The 19,853-nt window shown below is 43.1% G+C and overlaps 1 protein-coding gene and 1 long non-coding RNA gene across 8 annotated transcripts; both read left to right on the top strand.

Annotated features, from left to right (window-relative positions):
• The first annotated feature begins 1,863 nt into the window (after nucleotides 1-1,863).
• Nucleotides 1,864-3,511, top strand: LOC122985427. Of its 3 annotated transcripts, none has more exons than XR_006404113.1 (2): nucleotides 1,864-2,924; nucleotides 3,009-3,511. It is a non-coding gene; the product is annotated as an uncharacterized LOC122985427 (long non-coding RNA). The 3 variants fall into 3 exon arrangements; XR_006404114.1 differs by having other exon boundaries at nucleotides 1,864-2,957; XR_006404112.1 differs by having other exon boundaries at nucleotides 1,864-2,978.
• A 5,202-nt stretch (nucleotides 3,512-8,713) lies between these two features.
• Nucleotides 8,714-18,930, top strand: chrm4b (cholinergic receptor, muscarinic 4b). 5 transcript variants are annotated; one of them, XR_006404111.1, is made up of 3 exons: nucleotides 8,714-10,204; nucleotides 14,505-14,603; nucleotides 15,235-15,312. XR_006404111.1 is itself a non-coding variant. In XM_044356054.1 (3 exons), the coding sequence occupies exon 3, from the start codon at nucleotides 17,192-17,194 to the stop codon at nucleotides 18,518-18,520; it is 1,329 nt and encodes a 442-aa protein (XP_044211989.1). In that variant the 5' UTR covers nucleotides 8,714-10,204; nucleotides 14,508-14,603; nucleotides 17,186-17,191; the 3' UTR covers nucleotides 18,521-18,930. The 5 variants fall into 5 exon arrangements, 4 of the variants coding, with proteins under 4 accessions (XP_044211989.1, XP_044211988.1, XP_044211991.1 ...); XM_044356054.1 differs by lacking the exon at nucleotides 15,235-15,312 and adding an exon at nucleotides 17,186-18,930 and having other exon boundaries at nucleotides 14,508-14,603; XM_044356053.1 differs by lacking the exon at nucleotides 15,235-15,312 and adding an exon at nucleotides 17,186-18,930.
• The last annotated feature ends 923 nt before the right edge of the window (nucleotides 18,931-19,853 follow it).

Raw genomic sequence — 19,853 nt, 5'->3', positions numbered from 1 at the left:
ACTCTATATCATGGAGGATGTTACCGTGACAACCAATCATCATCAAACAACTGAACTGAGACTGAATCCACTGCATGTCTTCAATAATGCTGCAGTTCATCAGACAGATACAGACGAGGAGAAGAACCATTTCCTGTTTCATCATGCCCTGTGTGTGTGTGTGTGTGTGTGTGTGTGTGTGTGTGTGTGTGTGTCTGACAGTATAAATGTTCATGTGAACACGTTTTAATGACGTCTTTCGTCGTCTGAGCACAAATCTGTAAATTTGACTCCCGATAAACTAAAGCTGCAACTGACGATTTTTTTTTTCAATTAATTAATTAATTAAACGTTTAGTCGGAAAAACGTTTGTTCCAGTTTCCTGAACGACGGAGTCGACTGCAGACGTCTTCATAGAGCTGCGACTAATGATTGTTTTCATTATCGATTGTTCTGCTGATCACTTTCATTCATCGTTTGTGTTGTGAAATAGTGAAACGGATCAAAGCAGCAAATCCTCACAAGTTGACAAAATATGAATCGATTATCAATAGTTGCAGATAATCTTCTGAAGATCAATGAATCGATTAGTTGTTGCATTAAAGAATCAGAGTCTCACCTGAAGGTCCATTGAGTAGCTGTTCCGGAGCTTTCAGTCATCAATTTAAAGATATTTTATGAACACGGATGAAAACTCTGATGAACATAATCTGAACGTGATCGAAAGCTCCGGAACAGCTGCTAAATGGACCTTCAGGTGAGATTGATTGGTTCATATTGACGAGTCTGAATTTATCAATTGATCAAAGAGAAATTAATCTGCAGCCGTTTAGATAATCAATGAAATCATTTTTAAAGCAAAAGCAGATTATTTATTATATTTATTATATTATTATATTATTACATTATATTATATATTATATTATTATATTACAAATCATATGATATATTATTATATTATTATATGTATTATATTATGTTATATTATTATATATTATTATATATTATTTTATATTATATGTTTTCTCTTTGCTGTTTTTCTTTCTGAAGGAAAATTAATTCATTATTTGTGAGTTTTGTCGCCGTTTTTCTGTTTTATAAACCAAACAAGTGAGAAAAAGATCGATAATGAAAATAGTTGTTGGATCGACTCTTCGGTTCACAGCTGGACGTGTTCTTCCTGTTTCAACCAGCAGACGTCTGGAACGAAGGAAACATGAAATAATGAGTCTGGTGGTTTTCTGTAGTTTTATTCTTTAAAATCCTCAAACAGGTTTAAAAAGGCTCAGTCACGACAAACAGCTGCTCACTCTAACATACAGAAATATATATATATATATATATATACAAACACACATATATATATATGTATATATATTACAGCTGTAACAAACCTTCATTATTACCAGTTAATCTGACTGTAAACTGTATTTAGTAAAATATCAGCTGTTATTTCAGTCAAACATCAAACCTTCACGTTTCAGATGATTCAGCCGTTCTCATGTTTCTGTTGATTAATAAATGAAGCAGCTGAGCTCGTTAGCAGATCAGTTCTGTCGCTTCGCTTCTTCACACGAGTAAAACTCCAGAAAATCACCAGACGGACGTTTGAACAGATGAAACGAGTCACAACGTTTCACTTCACGTCAGACGAGAAATGAAAGAATGTTGAAGTGTAAAGAGAGAAAAGGTCAAATCTGGATCAATCTGTTTACTGTGTCAGTCTGAACGGGGAGGGGGGGGCGTACTGAGCATGCTCGTGGACGGGGGCATACTGAGCATGCTCGTTGGGGGGGGGGCGTACTGAGCATGCTCGTGGACGGGGGGGGGGGGGGCGTACTGAGCATGCTCGTGGACGGGGGGGGGGGGGCGTACTGAGCATGCTCGTGGACGGGGGGGGGGGGGGGGGGGGGGCGTACTGAGCGCGCTCCTGTGAGAATGTTTGAGGCTCCTTCAGACTGACGTCGTTATTCGGTTGTGATAGAAACACAAAACAGGAAATGAAACGTCACACAAACCGAACTGTTGGTGTGTGCGTGCGTACGCTAGAGCTGCATTAGTTTCATTATTGATTAATCGATCGATCGTTGCAGCCCCTTCATGTCTCGTCAGATATTCAGTAATCATGTGAAGCTGAAACCAGATAAAGTTTAAAAAAACGACTAAATCGATAATCAATAATCAAAGTCGACTCATCGACTAATCGCTAATTGGAAACGTGCTGCTGGTCGCTTCATGTTGTGTTCTGATTGGTCGGTTTGGAGACGTCACATGGCTCCACCCGGTGATCGTTATTTTAATTGATCTCAGTATGTAAATGAGGTGGGCGGGGCTTGATGACTGGCGACCTGTCAGTCATCATGTCAGCAGCTGCAGCTCCGTGATGCTGTTAATGAGCTTTAATTAGATGTTTGTTCAATAATTCCAGCGATGATCCGACGTTTCTCTGCTGGAAGCTTTGAGCCGAGCGACGAATCAGCGACGACGCGACTGTAATTAATCAATTAATAACGTAAATATAACGGAGATCAACGAATAAACAAACATGCAGGTTTAGAAAGTTTCACTCGTTTCTTCAGTTCCCACAGGCTCAGCCGGCAGGTCGTCACGGAGCTCTCAGGGCTCGTTTAAACCGGCAGGAAGAGGCGGAGTCAGGTGACCTTCGCTGTACAGGCGTCAGTTAGTGAACCAGAACTCTGCAGGTCAGATACCGACGGCAGTTCAATGACGGGACGATTATCCATCAGAACGAAACCTCAGCGTGAAGGAGCCTCCGGAAACGTGTGTGTGTGTGTGTGTGTGTGTGTGTGTGTGTGAGAGACACCCCCCCCCCCCCCCCCCCATCCTCCTCCTGCAGAAGAAAACTTGAATTTCTGATCAAGCACTACTTTTCCTCTCCAGACTGTTGCACAGAGCTGCAGTTAGAGCTGCAGTTAGAGCTGCAGGTGCTGCAGTTAGAGCTGCAGTTAGAGCTGCAGGTGCTGCAGTTAGAGCTGCAGGTGCTGCAGTTAGAGCTGCAGGTGCTGCAGTTAACGCTGCACAGAGCTGCACATGTGTGTCGGGTTATCAGGTGGTTAACGGACCTATGGAAATGAAGACTGGAGGAGGGAAGAGCCCCCGATTGGAACTGTTTACTTTTTATTTTTTATTTAACCTTTATTTGTGCAGGTGAGATCAGGGATCTCGTTTCCACGGCAACCTGCAAGGACAGCAAGCTGCATGTAAGAGAGAGAAACACAAACACAGGCAGGTGACGTGATGTGATCTGAATGCTCCTCCTGGTTTTACTTGATCAATGAACACTTTAAAAGACGATCTCGTGTCCGTGTGTGTGTGTGTGTCTGTGTGTGTGTCGGAGGGTCATCGAGGCGAGTCGTCGCTCGTTTCCTGTGAGAGAAACGGAGCGCCGCCGTGAGTACAAAAGGTACACCTGTGTCACCACCTGACTGGAGTTTGTACAGCTCGACTGATTCTTTGCTTTGACTTTTAGACGTGATGTAATTAAAGAGCTTTGAGAGTTTTTCTGTCATCACATTGTTGAAGATTATTTGGAAAAAAGTTTCTGATCAACAAAATGTTCTAAAATCAGAAGTGAAAACGCTGCTGAGAACTTTTGTCCTGGTGTTGAACTGATAAATTATCCAAATGTTTCTCCAAATCTATCAAATCTCTTCATCATCTGTGAATCTGAGCTTTTATTAACAAACACTCAGGTAGTCATTTAGATTAACAGCTAATAAATAATTTATCTGAAAAACCTGAGTTTTACTTCTGTGACTGTTCATCAGTAAGATCTGAACCCTCCAGAGTTAATAAAGCTTTTATTAAACATCTAAATAGGTTTCAGAAGAAACTTGCAAGGATTCAAGACTTAATAATAATAATAATAATAATAATAATAATACATTCGATTTTAAGGACACATACAGAAAACAAGCAGAAAAGTTGTTAATGAGAGCTTCTATAAAGTAAAGTGAACCTGTTGAACCAGTGAAACATGTAAACAGCTCATGAAGAAGAATCATGAACCAGCTGCTTTATTCAGTTTCTGAGTTCTTTGTTCGTCGCAGCGCTGAAACGAGAACTTCAGAGGTTTAGTTTAGTGTTTTTATGAAGGTGAAGGACTCTCAGGAGAAAAAGACACAATCTGTGCAGCAGAAGCCAAAAGGTAAAATAATAATCACTTTACTCGTGTTACAGCACTAATGTCAACATCTGTCAGTTCACCAGTTCACAGGAAACATCTCAACATCTGTCCGATCAATATCTGTGAAATTAGTTCTCTCATGTTCCCCTCAGATAGATAGATAGATGATAGATTGATAGATAGATGATAGATTGATAGATGATAGATAGATGATAGATTGATAGATGATAGATAGATGATAGATTGATGATAGATTGATAGATGATAGATAGATGATAGATTGATAGATGATAGATAGATGATAGATTGATAGATGATAGATAGATGATAGATTGATAGATGATAGATAGATGATAGATTGATGATAGATTGATAGATGATAGATAGATGATAGATTGATAGATGATAGATAGATGATAGATTGATAGATGATAGATAGATGATAGATTGATAGATGATAGATTGATGATAGATTGATAGATGATAGATAGATGATAGATTGATAGATGATAGATAGATGATGGATAGATAGATGATAGATAGATGATAGATTGATAGATGATAGATGATAGATAGATGATAGATTGATAGATGATAGATAGATGATAGATTGATAGATGATAGATAGATGATAGATTGATAGATGATAGATAGATGATGGATAGATAGATGATAGATAGATAAATGATAGATGGATAGATGATAGACATGATAGATAGATGGATATATAGATAGTAAGTAAACCTTTATTTATATAGCGAACCCTTTTTTAACACAAAGTGCTTTACAGTGATGTTGGGACACAAAAACCATGAAAGACACATTCAAGAACACACACAGACGTCTCACACATACGAACACAGCGAGCGTACAGTCATCACCCAGAGACACACACTTTAATTTATTTTATTGATTTGGCACGTTGTACGGCCAACAGGTTTTGGTTGGAAGACCTAAGTGACTGCTCGGTGGTATACGGGCTTTAGTAGCTCGGATATCCATGCAGGAGCTAAACCGTGTAAGACCTGAACTTCACTGGCAGCCGATGCAATGAGGCTAAAACTGGAGTGATGTGGGATCTATGGTCAGTCCTACTTAAAAAGCAGGATTGAACCATTTTATTGACGTGCTGTTCAAATTTCAATTTAGGGTCAAATATAACGCCAAGATTCCTGCGTTAGTTTTGGCATAGGGGGCAAGTGGGCCAATATGCTGAATGATGCCTCTAGCAGTATTTTCAGGGCCAAAAATGAGAAGCTCAGTTTTGTCAGAATTTAACTGAAGACAGTTAACAGACATCTAGTCCGTTATCACAGCTAAACAGCTGCGGAGAGTGTTTAGGTTGCTAAAATCATCTGGTTTTACAGAAAAATATAGCTGAGTGTCATCTGCATAGCAATGATAGGATGTACAGCCAAGGCGACTGATTATCTGTCCAGCATATACAAAGAGAAAAGAACTGGACCAAGGATCGACCCCTGGGGTACCCCATATAGCAGCGGACTGGATGAGGACACATAGTGACCCACAGAGACAGAATATGACATAAACCATTCTAGAGCTTTCCCTGAGATACCAACACATGTATTTAGTCGATCAATGATGATGGAGTGATCAATGGTGTCAAAGACAGCGCTCAAGTCAAGATGGAGAGTTCCCCCTTATCAGCCTGCATGAGGATGTCATTCATGACTCGTAACAGAGCAGTTTCAGTGGTTTTGACAAAAACCAGATTGAAATTTAACAAAGATAATATTTCTTTCCACAACTTGGAGAAGATGCTCAGCAACAACTTTTCCCAGTATTTTGGAAATGAAAGGTGGGTCTGAAATTGTTTAAAACAGCTGGATCTAGGCCAGGTTTTTATAGAAGTGGCTTAAACTGATCAGGGACATAACCAGAGGTGAGGGACATGTTTATTATAGTGAGTACAGCAGGGCCAATGACAGGAAGGACCTCCGAAAAGAATTTTGGGGGGTAAGATAGATGGATGGACGGACAGATAGATGGATGGACGGATCCTCTAAGTTTTCATCCAGCGCCGTCAACTGGTCAAAAATACTTGTTTATGAGCAAATACCTGCAAAACTACACACATTCCCATCAGCCTCAGCTGCTAGCATGGCTGTAAGATAATTACAGATTTATTTTATACATCATTATTTCATGAAATTATCAGGATCATTAATTCAATTAAAGATTCTTTGGCTTCTTAAATGTGAGTTTGTTGGAGACTACAGGGGAAGAAGATCTATCAGAGCTACAACAAACCATCATTTACATCATTACTTGATCTGCTGAGTATCTTCATGTTGTGTCAGTAGAAGATAACCTGGGTCAGTCCGGGTCAGTTCATCACACTTTTGGACGTCGTAGATATGAATGAAACTTGGCCTGCTGATTCAGTCATATAAGAGACCCGTGGAACTGAAACTGCATGTGTCTCTGATCACTATTAAGGGAGATGTGGGCTAACAAAGTTTGAACTAATTAGTTCTCCTTCAATATAAGTCATAGAGAAATGCTTTTCATATCGTTTTAAAGCTCTTTTCCAGCTCTATGTTTTACTTTTACCATATTAACCCCAAAATGAAAGGTAACAGTGTTATGAGTGTTTGTAATCTTGAAAGTTTAAATGGTTGAAATTTTCACCAATGTTAGGTTATAATGTCATCAACACCTCCAGAAGGTTTGGTCTTTGGTTTTTGAGGCGTTGCTGAGATGTCATAAAGTGGCATCACATCACTAATTCCTTACAGTGCTGGTGAACAGCAGTTACTGATAAGTGCATGGTCAAGCACATGCAAAATTACAATGCACTACTTTCTCGATGGGCTCTCAGGCCACTGGATAGTGTGCTCAAAGAAATACAGCATGGGTGTGTAGGAACACTCAAATAGCTTAATGATTTTATGGGGAATTATGAGTTATTATTGTGCAACAACTCCAACATGAAATTATTCATCCAGTGACATAACTCATATTACAGCAGGTATAATAACAGGGAAACAGTCCTCCTCGTTGGCCACACAAGAGAGGTCACTTATAATTATGTCATTCATCTTAATTGTAATTTTGCAAGGGTATAGGTCTGTTAAGGTTAAAGTGACTGAGATGCACAAGAAAATACAAACAAGTTCACTTTAGTTACATACACATTTATTACTAATACTACAGCTACAAGTACTAAACACTACAACATTTTACAAACAAGAGGGAAACTGGTGCACAAGGCTGTGGCTAGTGAATGATTGTAATGAATGATGCAGTTATCTATTGTGTAGTTGGTATGAGAGACCTGATAAACAGATGAGATGACTGTTACCTGAGAAGCAGCGAGTCAAATCAACGGTACAACAGCTTAGTTCTGAATCACCAACTGAAGTAACAAATCATGATGCACCAGGGTTTCAGCACGTTGAAGGTCTTGTGCTAATACTTGCTCGCTCTCTGGGGCGGCTTCTTGTGGAGAATGGAGTCCGATGTGCTGGGGTGAGGAGCTGGAGTCTGGATTTTGTAATGGTGAGTGAGTCGGCCGGTCCGGACTTGAGAAGTTTCCATAGGAAGAGAGCTCCTGGTTCAGGCTCTCCTAGGCTTGATCCTCAACTCATGAGGAGTGAGAGGGTGTGTGTGTGTGTGTGTGTGTGTGTGTGTGTGTGTGTGTGTGTGTGTGTGTGTGTGTATGTGTGTGAATGGAGCATGGCATATAGTGCAGCATGTCTTGTGTCTTATGCTGGTTTATCCAGTGATCAGCTCTTGGGTCACTCAAGTCCTGAAAATCAAAGTCCACAGTGGGATTAAAGTTGGTGGCAGCTCGTCTCTGATTGGCTCTTAGAGGTGAGTTATGATGACCAGTGGTGGGGGTCGTTTATCCAGATGGTACCATCAGTTCATACTGGGGTGTGAATTGGTCTTCCCATCTTGCTGCTCTTGTAGCTTGAAGGATCAAAGATGGTTTAGGTCAGTGGTCTGGTTTGGTGACCCTGCAGGAGATGGGGGTTCCTCATCTGATCCTTTCTGTGTGCAGGAGGTGGTTTAGATGGTCAGTGAGGAGTTTGGGGTTCTCACTGATATATTATTGGCCAGCATTCCTGGGGTGTTGAAGAAAGAGCTGGTCGGTGTTTAAGGCTTGTGCTGTCTGCCTTTGAAACATGAAGAGACTTTATCCTTCAGGTGGAATCATGAATCTGAAGATAAATGTTAATTCAGTTTAATTGTAAAAGTTCTCTTCCCTTAATGTTTGATGTTGAGGTGAAGTTTGGAGGCAGTGGCTAAACTCTCAATTTGTGCTCCTTCAGAGCCTTTGATGCAGCAATCGAGTCTTTGCACAACATTGTGTACGTCTGTCCTGTTGCCATCACAGGTTCAACTACTAATTTCAGAGTACTCTGAAGTTACATAGCTCTCATCCATTGTCTGCTGACAGTGGATGTCAGACCCTTTTCAGCTCAATTAAAGAATCACTTGATCAAAGGTTACGTTGTGGTTGCATATGATAATGAGTGGTGGCTGGGATGTGTTGAAGAGACGATGCCCAGCACTGGAGAATTGAGATTGAACTTTCTGCATCCTCATGGACCATCTCCATCATAAACCTTCCCGTATCGCCCTGATGCGCTTGTGATGGGTCACCAGGATGTGCTACTGGTAGTTGAACCTGCCAAGTTTCACTAATATCTATGACGATGCGGTCCAACAGTGTGATGAATTGACTCGGAGTCTCTCAGCTGTTATAACTTCAGTCGGAGGTGATGTCTTCAAATGTTTGGATCCATAGTTAAATTAAAGCTTTTGGATCCAGCTGCTTAAATGAATATTTGCAGTTTTCCATCATCTTCTCTGAGATAAAAACTGAATGTTTTGGGGTGTTTAAGTATTGAAACAAACAATTTCGATATATATATTTCAATATTAGGTCTCCAGATTGTTTCTGATGGACGTATTTTTACTACTTTTGACATTTTATAGACTCAGTTAATACAGAAAACAATCTTAGAATGAATGGATATTGAAAATAATCAATAAACAGCCTGCGGTGGAATACAGTAGGAGCTGCTGACTGACAGATGCTGTACATCTGTATATTCATCAGTTTTTACTCTTTATTGACATCCCTGCTGAAAGAGAAATAAAGTGAGACAGACGGTATCTGTAGTAACAGATGTCAGTATCATTACATCCCACATGAAGCAGAGTCTGAGCTGATGTCACAAACAGAGACGTTCAGGCGGAGCATCACTCTGATATTTCCCCTGCTACATAAACTGCTGACAACTGACAGAGGAGAGGAGCTGCTTGATAACTGACGGAGAAAAGGAGCTGCCTGATAACTGACGGAGGAGAGGAGCTGACTGATAATTGACGGAGAAGAGGAGCTGACTGATAACTGACGGAGGAGAGGAGCTGCTTGATAATTGACGGAGAAGAGGAGCTGCTTGATAATTGACAGAGAAAAGGAGCTGCCTGATAACTGACGGAGGAGAGGAGCTGACTGATAATTGACGGAGAAGAGGAGCTGACTGATAACTGACGGAGGAGAGGAGCTGCTTGATAATTGACGGAGGAGAGGAGCTGCTTGATAATTGACAGAGAAAAGGAGCTGCCTGATAACTGACGGAGAAGAGGAGCTGACTGATAACTGACGGAGGAGAGGAGCTGACTGATAACTGACGGAGGAGAGGAGCTGACTGATAATTGACGGAGAAGAGGAGCTGACTGATAACTGACGGAGGAGAGGAGCTGACTGATAATTGACGGAGGAGAGGAGCTGCCTGATAACTGACGGAGGAGAGGAGCTGCCTGATAATTGACGGAGGAGAGGAGCTGCTTGATAATTGACAGAGAAAAGGAGCTGACTGATAACTGACGGAGGAGAGGAGCTGCCTGATAACTGACGGAGGAGAGGAGCTGACTGATAACTGACAGAGGAGAGGAGCTGACTGATAACTGATGGAGAAGAGGAGCTGCTTGATAACTGACGGAGAGGAGCTGACTGATAACTGACGGAGGAGAGGAGCTGACTGATAACTGACGGAGGAGAGGAGCTGCCTGATACTTACTGCAAGTGAAACATCACAGGTAAGCACTTTCTGCTCTTTTCTTCTCATAATGTCAGGACATTATGATTTGGAGAATTTAAATATTTTTTTAATATTTACAACTGCTCATTTAGCTTTGGGTTTCCTAACTAGGGTTAGGGTAGGGGTAGGGTTAGGGGTAGGGTTAGAGTAGGGGTAGGGTTAGAGTTAGGGTTTGGGTAGGGTTAGGGGTAGGGTTAGAGTAGGGATAGGGTTAGAGTAGGGGTAGGGTTAGGGTTAGAGTTAGGGTTTGGGTAGGGTTAGGAGTAGGGTTAGGGATAGGGTTAGAGTAGGGGTAGGGTTAGAGTTAGAGTTAGGGTTTGGGTAGGGTTAGGGTTAGAGTTAGGGTTTGAGTTAGGGTTGGGGTTAGGGGTAGGGTTAGAGTTAGGGTTTGAGTTAGGGTTGGGGTTAGGGGTAGGGTTAGAGTTAGGGTTTGGTAGGGTTAGGGGTAGGGTTAGAGTAGGGATAGGGTTAGAGTAGGGGTAGGGTTAGAGTTAGAGTTAGGGTTTGGGTAGGGTTAGAGTTAGAGTTAGGGTTTGGGTAGGGTTAGGGTTTGGGTAGGGTTAGGGTTAGAGTTAGGGTTTGAGTTAGGGTTGGGGTTAGGGTTAGGGTTTGAGTTAGGGTTGGGGTTAGGGTTTAAGTTAGGGTCAGGGTTTGAGTTAGGGTTGGGGTTAGGGTTAGGGTTTAAGTTAGGGTTAGGGTTTGAGTTAGGGTTAGGGTTTGAGTTAGGGTTAGGGTTAGGGTTAGAGTAGGGGTAGGGTTAGAGTTAGGGTTTGGGTAGGGTTAGGGGTAGGGTTAGGGTTAGGGATTGGGTAGGGTTAGGGGTAGGGTTAGAGTAGGGGTAGGGTTAGAGTTAGGGTTTGGGTAGGGTTAGGGTTAGAGTTAGGGTTTGAGTTAGGGTTGGGGTTAGGGTTAGAATTAGAGTTAGGGATTAGGTAGGGTTAGGGGTAGGGTTAGAGTAGGGGTAGGGTTAGAGTTAGGGTTTGGGTAGGGTTAGGGTTTGGGTAGGGTTAGGGTTAGAGTTAGGGTTTGAGTTAGGGTTTGGGTAGGGTTAGGGTTTGGGTAGGGTTAGGGTTAGAGTTAGGGTTTGAGTTAGGGTTGGGGTTAGGGTTAGGGTTTGAGTTAGGGTTGGGGTTAGGGTTTAAGTTAGGGTCAGGGTTTGAGTTAGGGTTGGGGTTAGGGTTAAAGTTAGGGTTAGGGTTTGAGTTAGGGTTAGGGTTAGAGTAGGGGTAGGGTTAGAGTTAGGGTTTTGGTTGGGGTAGGGTTAGGGTTAGAGTTAGGGTTTGGGTAGGGTTAGGGTTAGAGTTAGGGTTAGGGATTGGGTATGGGTTAGGGGTAGGGTTAGAGTTAGGGTTTGGGTAGGGTTAGGGGTAGGGTTAGAGTTAGGGTTTGGGTAGGGTTAGGGTTTGGGTAGGGTTAGGGTTAGAGTTAGGGTTTGAGTTAGGGTTGGGGTTAGGGTTAGAGTTAGAGTTAGGGTTTGGGTAGGGTTAGGGGTAGGGTTAGAGTAGGAGTAGGGTTAGAGTTAGGGTTTGGGTAGGGTTAGGGTTAGAGTTAGGGTTTGAGTTAGGGTTGGGGTTAGGTTTAGGGTTAGAATTAGAGTTAGGGATTGGGTAGGGTTAGGGGTAGGGTTAGGGGTAGGGTTAGAGTAGGGGTAGGGTTAGAGTTTGGGTAGGGTTAGGGTTAGAGTTAGGGTTTGAGTTAGGGTTGGGGTTAGGGTTAGAATTAGAGTTAGGGATTGGGTAGGGTTAGGGGTAGGGTTAGAGTAGGGGTAGGGTTAGAGTTAGGGTTTGGGTAGGGTTAGGGTTTGGGTAGGGTTAGGGTTAGAGTTAGGGTTTGAGTTAGGGTTTGGGTAGGGTTAGGGTTAGAGTTAGGGTTTGAGTTAGGGTTGGGGTTAGGGTTTGAGTTAGGGTTGGGGTTAGGGTTAGGGTTTGAGTTAGGGTTGGGGTTAGGGTTAGGGTTTAAGTTAGGGTTTGAGTTAGGGTTGGGGTTAGGGTTTAAGTTAGGGTCAGGGTTTGAGTTAGGGTTGGGGTTAGGGTTAGGGTTAGAGTTAGGGTTTGAGTTAGGGTTGGAGTTAGGTTTAGGGTTAGAATTAGAGTTAGGGATTGGGTAGGGTTAGGGGTAGGGTTAGGGGTAGGGTTAGAGTAGGGGTAGGGTTAGAGTTTGGGTAGGGTTAGGGTTAGAGTTAGGGTTTGAGTTAGGGTTGGGGTTAGGGTTAGAATTAGAGTTAGGGATTGGGTAGGGTTAGGGGTAGGGTTAGAGTAGGGGTAGGGTTAGAGTTAGGGTTTGGGTAGGGTTAGGGTTAGAGTTAGGGTTTGAGTTAGGGTTGGGTTTAGGGTTAGAATTAGAGTTAGGGATTGGATAGGGTTAGGGTAAGAGTTAGGGTAGGGTCAGGGTTAGGGTTAAGGTTTGGGTAGGGTTTGGGTAGGGTTAGGGGTAGGGTTAGAGTAGGGTTAGGGTTAGAGTTAGGGTTTGGGTAGGGTTAGGAGTAGGGTTAGAGTAGGGGTAGGGTTAGAGTTAGGGTTTGGGTAGGGTTAGGGTTTGGGTAGGGTTAGGGTTAGAGTTAGGGTTTGAGTTAGGGTTGGGGTTAGGGTTAGGGTTTGAGTTAGGGTTGGTGTTAGGGTTAGGGTTTAAGTTAGGGTTTGGGTAGGGTTAGGGTAAGAGTTAGGGTAGGGTCAGGGTTAGGGTTAAGGTTTGGGTAGGGTTTGGGTAGGGTTAGGGGTAGGGTTAGGGTTAGGGGTAGGGTTAGAGTAGGGGTAGGGTTAGGGTTAGAGTTAGGGTTTGGGTAGGGTTAGGAGTAGGGTTAGGGGTAGGGTTAGAGTAGGGGTAGGGTTAGAGTTAGGGTTTGGGTAGGGTTAGGGGTAGGGTTAGAGTAGGGGTTAGGGTTTAAGTTAGGGTTAGGGTTTGAGTTAGGGTTGGGGTTGGGGTTAGGGTTTAAGTTAGGGTTAGGGTTTGAGTTAGGGTTAGGGTTTGAGTTAGGGTTGGGGTTTGAATTAGAGTAGGGGTAGGGTTAGAGTTAGGGTTTGGGTAGGGTTAGGGGTAGGTTTAGAGTAGGGGTAGGGTTAGAGTTAGAGTTTGGGTAGGGTTAGGGTTAGAGTTAGGGTTGGGGTTAGGGTTAGGGTTTGAGTTAGGGTTGGGGTTAGGGTTAGGGTTTAAGTTAGGGTTTGAGTAGGGTTAGGGTTAGAGTTAGGGTAGGGTCAGGGTTAGGGTTAAGGTTTGGGTAGGGTTTGGGTAGGGTTAGGGGTAGGGTTAGGGGTAGGGTTAGAGTAGGGGTAGGGTTAGAGTTAGGGTTTGGGTAGGGTTAGGGGTAGGGTTAGAGTAGGGGTTAGGGTTTAAGTTAGGGTTAGGGTTTGAGTTAGGGTTGGGGTTGGGGTTAGGGTTTAAGTTAGGGTTAGGGTTTGAGTTAGGGTTAGGGTTTGAGTTAGGGTTGGGGTTTGAATTAGAGTAGGGGTAGGGTTAGAGTTAGGGTTTGGGTAGGGTTAGGGGTAGGTTTAGAGTAGGGGTAGGGTTAGAGTTAGAGTTTGGGTAGGGTTAGGGTTAGAGTTAGGGTTGGGGTTAGGGTTAGGGTTTGAGTTAGGGTTGGGGTTAGGGTTAGGGTTTAAGTTAGGGTTTGAGTAGGGTTAGGGTTAGAGTTAGGGTAGGGTCAGGGTTAGGGTTAAGGTTTGGGTAGGGTTTGGGTAGGGTTAGGGGTAGGGTTAGGGGTAGGGTTAGAGTAGGGGTAGGGTTAGGGTTAGAGTTAGGGTTTGGGTAGGGTTAGGAGTAGGGTTAGGGGTAGGGTTAGAGTAGGGGTAGGGTTAGAGTTAGAGTTAGGGTTTGGGTAGGGTTAGGGGTAGGGTTAGAGTAGGGGTAGGGTTAGAGTTAGGGTTTGGGTAGGGTTAGGGTTAGGGTTTGGGTAGGGTTAGGGTTAGGGTTTACGTTAGGGTTAGGGTTTGAGTTAGGGTTAGGGTTAGGGTTTGAGTTAGGGTTGGGGTTTGAGTTAGGGTTAGGGTTAGAGTAGGGGTAGGGTTAGAGTTAGGGTTTTGGTTGGGTTAGGGGTAGGGGTAGGGTTAGGGTTAGAGTTAGGGTTTGGGTAGGGTTAGGGGTAGGGTTAGGGGTAGGGTTAGGGTAGAGTCAGGGTTAGGGTTAAGGTTTGGGTAGGGTTAGGGTTAGGGTTAGGGTTTGGGTAGGGTTAAGGTGAGGGTTAGGGTTTTGGGCCCTCTAGTGGTCATTATGGGGCCCAAAGTGACCCACATATGGGAGAAGTTTGCCTTCAGGGATTTCTGCCAGAAAGCCTTTCTAACAGAAATCCAACCACTTTCCTCCAGCAGCCAATAGAATCAAACAAGGCTCCAGCCAATGACATGCCGTTTTCACTTTCACCACATATCTAGCTCTCGACCAACCATCCATAGCTTTCTTCATTGGTAAGTATTAAAGTTATTGAAGTTACAGTTTAATTAAATACAAAATACTTATTGGGTACTGTGTAGCTAAGCTACTATATCTGTTATCACTTAAGAGAAAACAAAATCTAAAATATGAACGTTAACAAGCTAATGTTAGCTTACTCGCTACATTTTTGTAGGAAATGCAAAACTAACATTACTGTCAGCCCCTTAGCAGTCGAAGGCAAATTTAGTTGAAATTTTTCACCCCGTCTGCTGAATCAAGTGTTTTATCACTGGCAGCTAGTGAGATAAACCATCTTTTTGTGAGAAAAGTTAGCAATGTTAGGTAACAATAATATCAGTTGTCTTTCTGCCATAAAGGTTATTGGATTTATTTATCTTTGTGTTCACAAATGTGTACATTACCAGCAATGTGTTTGTATATGCAGACTACAAAGTAAAGAAATGTTCTAAATAACAGAGTAAATCAGACTGAAGGCAAAAGTCCAGTTTGCAGTTGAATCACCAGGAGAGATGTAAACATCCTCTGTCAATGACTGAAAATAGTTTAACACCAAAGGGTTAAACTGGGGGAAAGGGGAAAAATTAACATATCAAAGTCATTTATTTCCTTTATGGAGTTAAACTTAAAACATTTTCTTTTCAGAGTTCAATAGAGTGGAGATGTGTTGCTGGAGTTTCATGCCTGCTCTCTGAGTCTCCAACTGAACCTACTAAGACAAAGCACTTCATAAGGAACACCTGTGCAGTCTAATGCAATTCTATCCAACAGCTCTGCCACAAATTCTACTTCTATGAAGACCCCCTCCCTTCAGGGTGGACAAAATATCAGGAACTCTTTTAATTAAAACGCACTGCAGCACACCACCACCCACCACAACCTCAATAATAAATAAGAAGAAATATCACTTTTCTGAAAATGAACTTAATTAATAACATTGTATTTTAATTTACTGGATCTTTGTACAGTTGATGTACAAATGTATTAATTCTTCATCTTGTTTTTGTCACATGACCTGTCATCAATAAAAGGTTTACTCTACTTTTCATTCAACAGTCACGACTTTAGTGACTTCATCCTATAGATTGTGACAAAGGGGATGTCCTGATATGGTTTTATGAAATTTGAGGAATTTTAAACAGTGAATGTGATCTGCAGGCTTTGATTGGATGTAAGGCTGCATGTTGCATGTGGCCTGTGTGTGAGTACTTCCTGCATACTGACAGGGTTCATCATTCAGGAAAGTTGATCCAGAGTCGAGCTGTAAACTCTGCCGTGAAGGAGGACAAAGACGTTACTACGGCGAAGGGAGGACATTTCGCTTCGTTTGATAATGTTAGAAGTGAAGTCAGACGTTTCTGTTGCTTCCCGACTCATTTTAAAAAAGACGAGAGAGAGCAGCTGTGGTCGAGCGAGCTAGAGGGTGAATGAAGAGAGGGAGCGGTGGTAGTGAGAGAGCCGGTGAATCAGATCAATTAAACATTATTTTCTGATTGTTTCACAGCACAAATAAACAGACCGACACCTCCACAACACCTGATCTGGTCTGAGTACTGAGTTTATTCAGAGAAAAAAATCCAAATTACAATAAATTGTGTTTTTACTGCAGATGTGTTGCATTTAATTACCACCCATGATTCGTCCTTAATTTGATTTTAAGAAGGGAAAACATCATTCAACATGTTATTTCTTTAAGTTAGTGGGTATTTATAATTCCCTCCACTTATTTAAGACATTTATCTTTTTAATTGGCTGTTAAGGATTGTGGGGCGCAATACACAAGTAAAATTATTTACTTTATAAATTTATGATGAATTAATTTCATGGGACCAGTATGAGCTACTGGATGAACCATCTCTTCTAATCATCCAGTAAATTACAAGACAAACTAAATCAATGTACTCTTACACATTACAGCATCTAGACATGAACAAAAATGGGGTTTTTTAGCAGTAATGCTGCAAAATTGTTGTAGTTGTAGAATTTTACTTGTAGTGAAACAGTCTGCAGGATTCTGACTGTTATACAGGAACATGAATATGATGACGTACAGAGAGGAGACAAAGAGCTGTATAAATAAAGTTTATTATTACACCCATAGTCAATAATAACTACAGCTGTTTCTAAAGCTTCATACATCGGTGATGCTTCATTTTACAGGTGCTTTCATTCATTCAGTAATTTGCAGGTTTTTAACAATGATTTTTGGACATTTATCAGAGAGGATGTGGCAATTAGGTCCCAATGATAAGAAACAACTTTAAAAAGTGTTACGTTGGTCAGGTTGTTTTGTTGTTGTTGTTTTTTTACTGACATAAGACACTCAGTGTGTAGTTTTGTGTGTCAAACTAAATACTGAGCATGTTAGGTTGTTTCTTAAAAACTCTATAATGAGCACATGTCCTGTATATACACACACACACACACACACACATATATATATATATATATATATATATATATATATATATATACATACAAGTAGATGTAGATGCAGACGTTTTCATTGTCTGAAAATAATAGTCTAATATCCTACAAAATGTTGTAGGTCAATGCAATAAATAATGTCAGATTGTGTGTGTGTGTGTGTTTTCAGGGAAACATGGGACCTGATCTGAACACCTCCGCCTGGCTCCGCCCCTGCACCAACATCTCCTGTCCAATCAGAGCATCATGCCTGTACAGCACGGCTCAGCTGATCTTCATCGTCATGGCAACCACCTCCCTGAGCGGCATCACCGTTGTGGGCAACACGTTGGTGATCCTGTCCATCAAAGTAAACCGTCACCTGCGGACCATCAACAATTACTTCCTGTTGAGCCTGGCGACAGCTGACCTGATCGTCGGCCTGGTGTCCATGAACCTGTACACGCTGTACCTGGCGTGCGGCTTCTGGCCGTTGGGGGCGGTGGTCTGCGACATGTGGCTGGTGGTGGACCACGTGGTGAGCAGCGCGTCTGTCATGAACCTGCTGATCATCAGTTTGGATCGGTTCTTCTGCCTGACGCGTCCACTCAGCTACCCGGTGCAGCGGACGGGCCGGATGGCCGGGCTGATGATCGCCGCTGCCTGGCTGCTGTCCATCGTCTTGTGGACACCCGCCATCCTCTACTGGCAGTCCGCCGGGGGCAAACGTGTGGTCCGCGATGGAGAGTGTTACACACAGCTCCTCGCCAGCCCCACCGTCACCCTCGGGACAACACTGCCCTCCTTCTACCTGCCGGCGCTCATCATGATCATTCTGTATGGCCGTGTGTCCGCCGCCAGCCGCAGCCGACTGAGCACGCTCCAATCAGAGCAAGGTACGCTCAGGACATCCAATCCGTCCATTAAAGACTTCCTGTTGAAACGACGCAGCTGGGTGACCAGCGACCCAGGCTCAGAGCTTTCTCAGAACCAATCGGAGTCCAGCATGCCAACGCCCCGCAGGAACAGGAAACTGTCCAGAAGTCCCTGCGACACCTGCGAGCTGGCAGATTCCTCGCTGTCTCTTCCTCAGCACGTCTCTCGCACCACTGTGCTGCACACCAGCGAAGAAGATGACAAAATGGAGAACGACTCATCGTCCAACACGGAGCTCCACAGAGCAGCCTCGGCAGCGTTCTCCGCCTTCCCCGGCTTCAATTCTCAGGAGCGCAGGAGGCGCCGAGTGATGGCGAGGGAGAGGAGGGTCACCAAGACCATCCTGGCCATCTTGCTGGCCTTCATCCTCACCTGGGCGCCGTACAACATCATAGCCGTCATCGCCACTTTCTGTCATGTCTGCATCCCCAATGTGCTGTGGACCACCGGCTACTGGCTGTGCTACGTCAACAGCGCCATCAATCCCGGCTGCTACGCTCTGTGCAACACCACCTTCAGGAAGACCTTCTGCAGCCTGCTGCGCTGTCCTGGTACCAAGCTGCGACTTTGCTGCAGAGGGAAACTGTGATGACGCTGCCGCAGCAGGAAGCTGCGATGACATCGCTGCAGCTCTCAGTTTCAGCTGAAGGACACGTTTGTCACCGGTCACCTGACAGTCAGCGATGAGACTGTTTCCACAGACTGAGAATGTGTTTGCATTGTTGCAGAACAGAGTCGGGAGGAGAAGCAGCTGCTGGTTTCCTCTCCTGGATGATGTCACCAGACTACAGCGTCATGTTCTCTTCTTTCCATTTCTTCAGCTTTGTTTCTTGGAACTTTTCCCATCAGTTTGGAACAGCTAATGCCTCCAAAAACTACAATACCCATGAGCATCAGCCTCAGTTGTGAATCAGAGCTGGAACTTCGTTGTATCAGAACACTTCAAAGTTTGATCCAGAGTCTCAAAGTTAAATGATTTGCACAGCTGAATATGAAAAGTGTGAGCTCTGTGATTGGATGTTTGTTCATGAAGTGCACTTTGGGAGTCATAGTTTACTTCAGTTCTCATGTCCAAAGGCTTGTACCTTTTTTTGTTTGTTTTTGTAATTAAAGAAGCAGCAGCAATGATGGAACCTGGAGGCCTTAAATAACTCCAACTTTACACCAACAGACTTAAGATCAGGGAAGTCATTTATCTAGTTTCCAGCTAACAGCACGACTCTGAGGAGTTTGAGCATGAAGTTCCTGTCAGCCTGTACTTTGAGATTAATGCTAATAAAGCAAACAGTGTCTGCCAGTGTCGTTCTCAGTTCTACCTCCAGGTGGCACCAAAGCGGACACAGAGTGGCTTTAGCATGTATGCTAAAACATGCTAAAAGCTAACATGCATGCTCACTGGGAGAGTTATTGGTTGCTGTAATGATTCCAAACTGGCTGAGATCAAACTGATTCAGCTCAATAATGTCTAAAGTTCAGCTGAAGTTAACTGAGTTGAGTGAAGTGGAGATCTGCCATATTTACAGCCTGATTGGTACAAAATTCCATGTTTGTCTCCCTGCTGAGCTGCAGAGGACAGAAACATAAAGAGACAGTTTGTACTAAAAAGAAACTTTGGAAGATCAACACTTGATTTGTTTAGCTGAGAGACATTAAAGGATGTGTTCACAGTTGTTTAAGTGTGTCTTAAACCAACAGTCAGTCTTCAAATGAACATGAAAGCTGTTTCTTGCTGTAATCATTCCTCCTGTTCATACTGACCATTAGAAGATCTCTTCATAATGACCTTACAATGGAAGTGATGGAGGACAAAATCCACAGTCCTCCTTCTGTGCAAAAATGTATTTAAAAGTTTATCTGAAGCTAATATGAAGCTACAGCGTCCAAATGAGTCAAATCAAGTAGATATCTTTCAACGTTACAGT

The sequence above is a fragment of the Thunnus albacares genome, chromosome 7 (genome assembly GCF_914725855.1).
Source record: "Thunnus albacares chromosome 7, fThuAlb1.1, whole genome shotgun sequence".
In the NCBI taxonomy this organism is placed as follows: domain Eukaryota; kingdom Metazoa; phylum Chordata; class Actinopteri; order Scombriformes; family Scombridae; genus Thunnus; species Thunnus albacares.
This window is presented reverse-complemented; position numbering and strand designations above follow the sequence as displayed.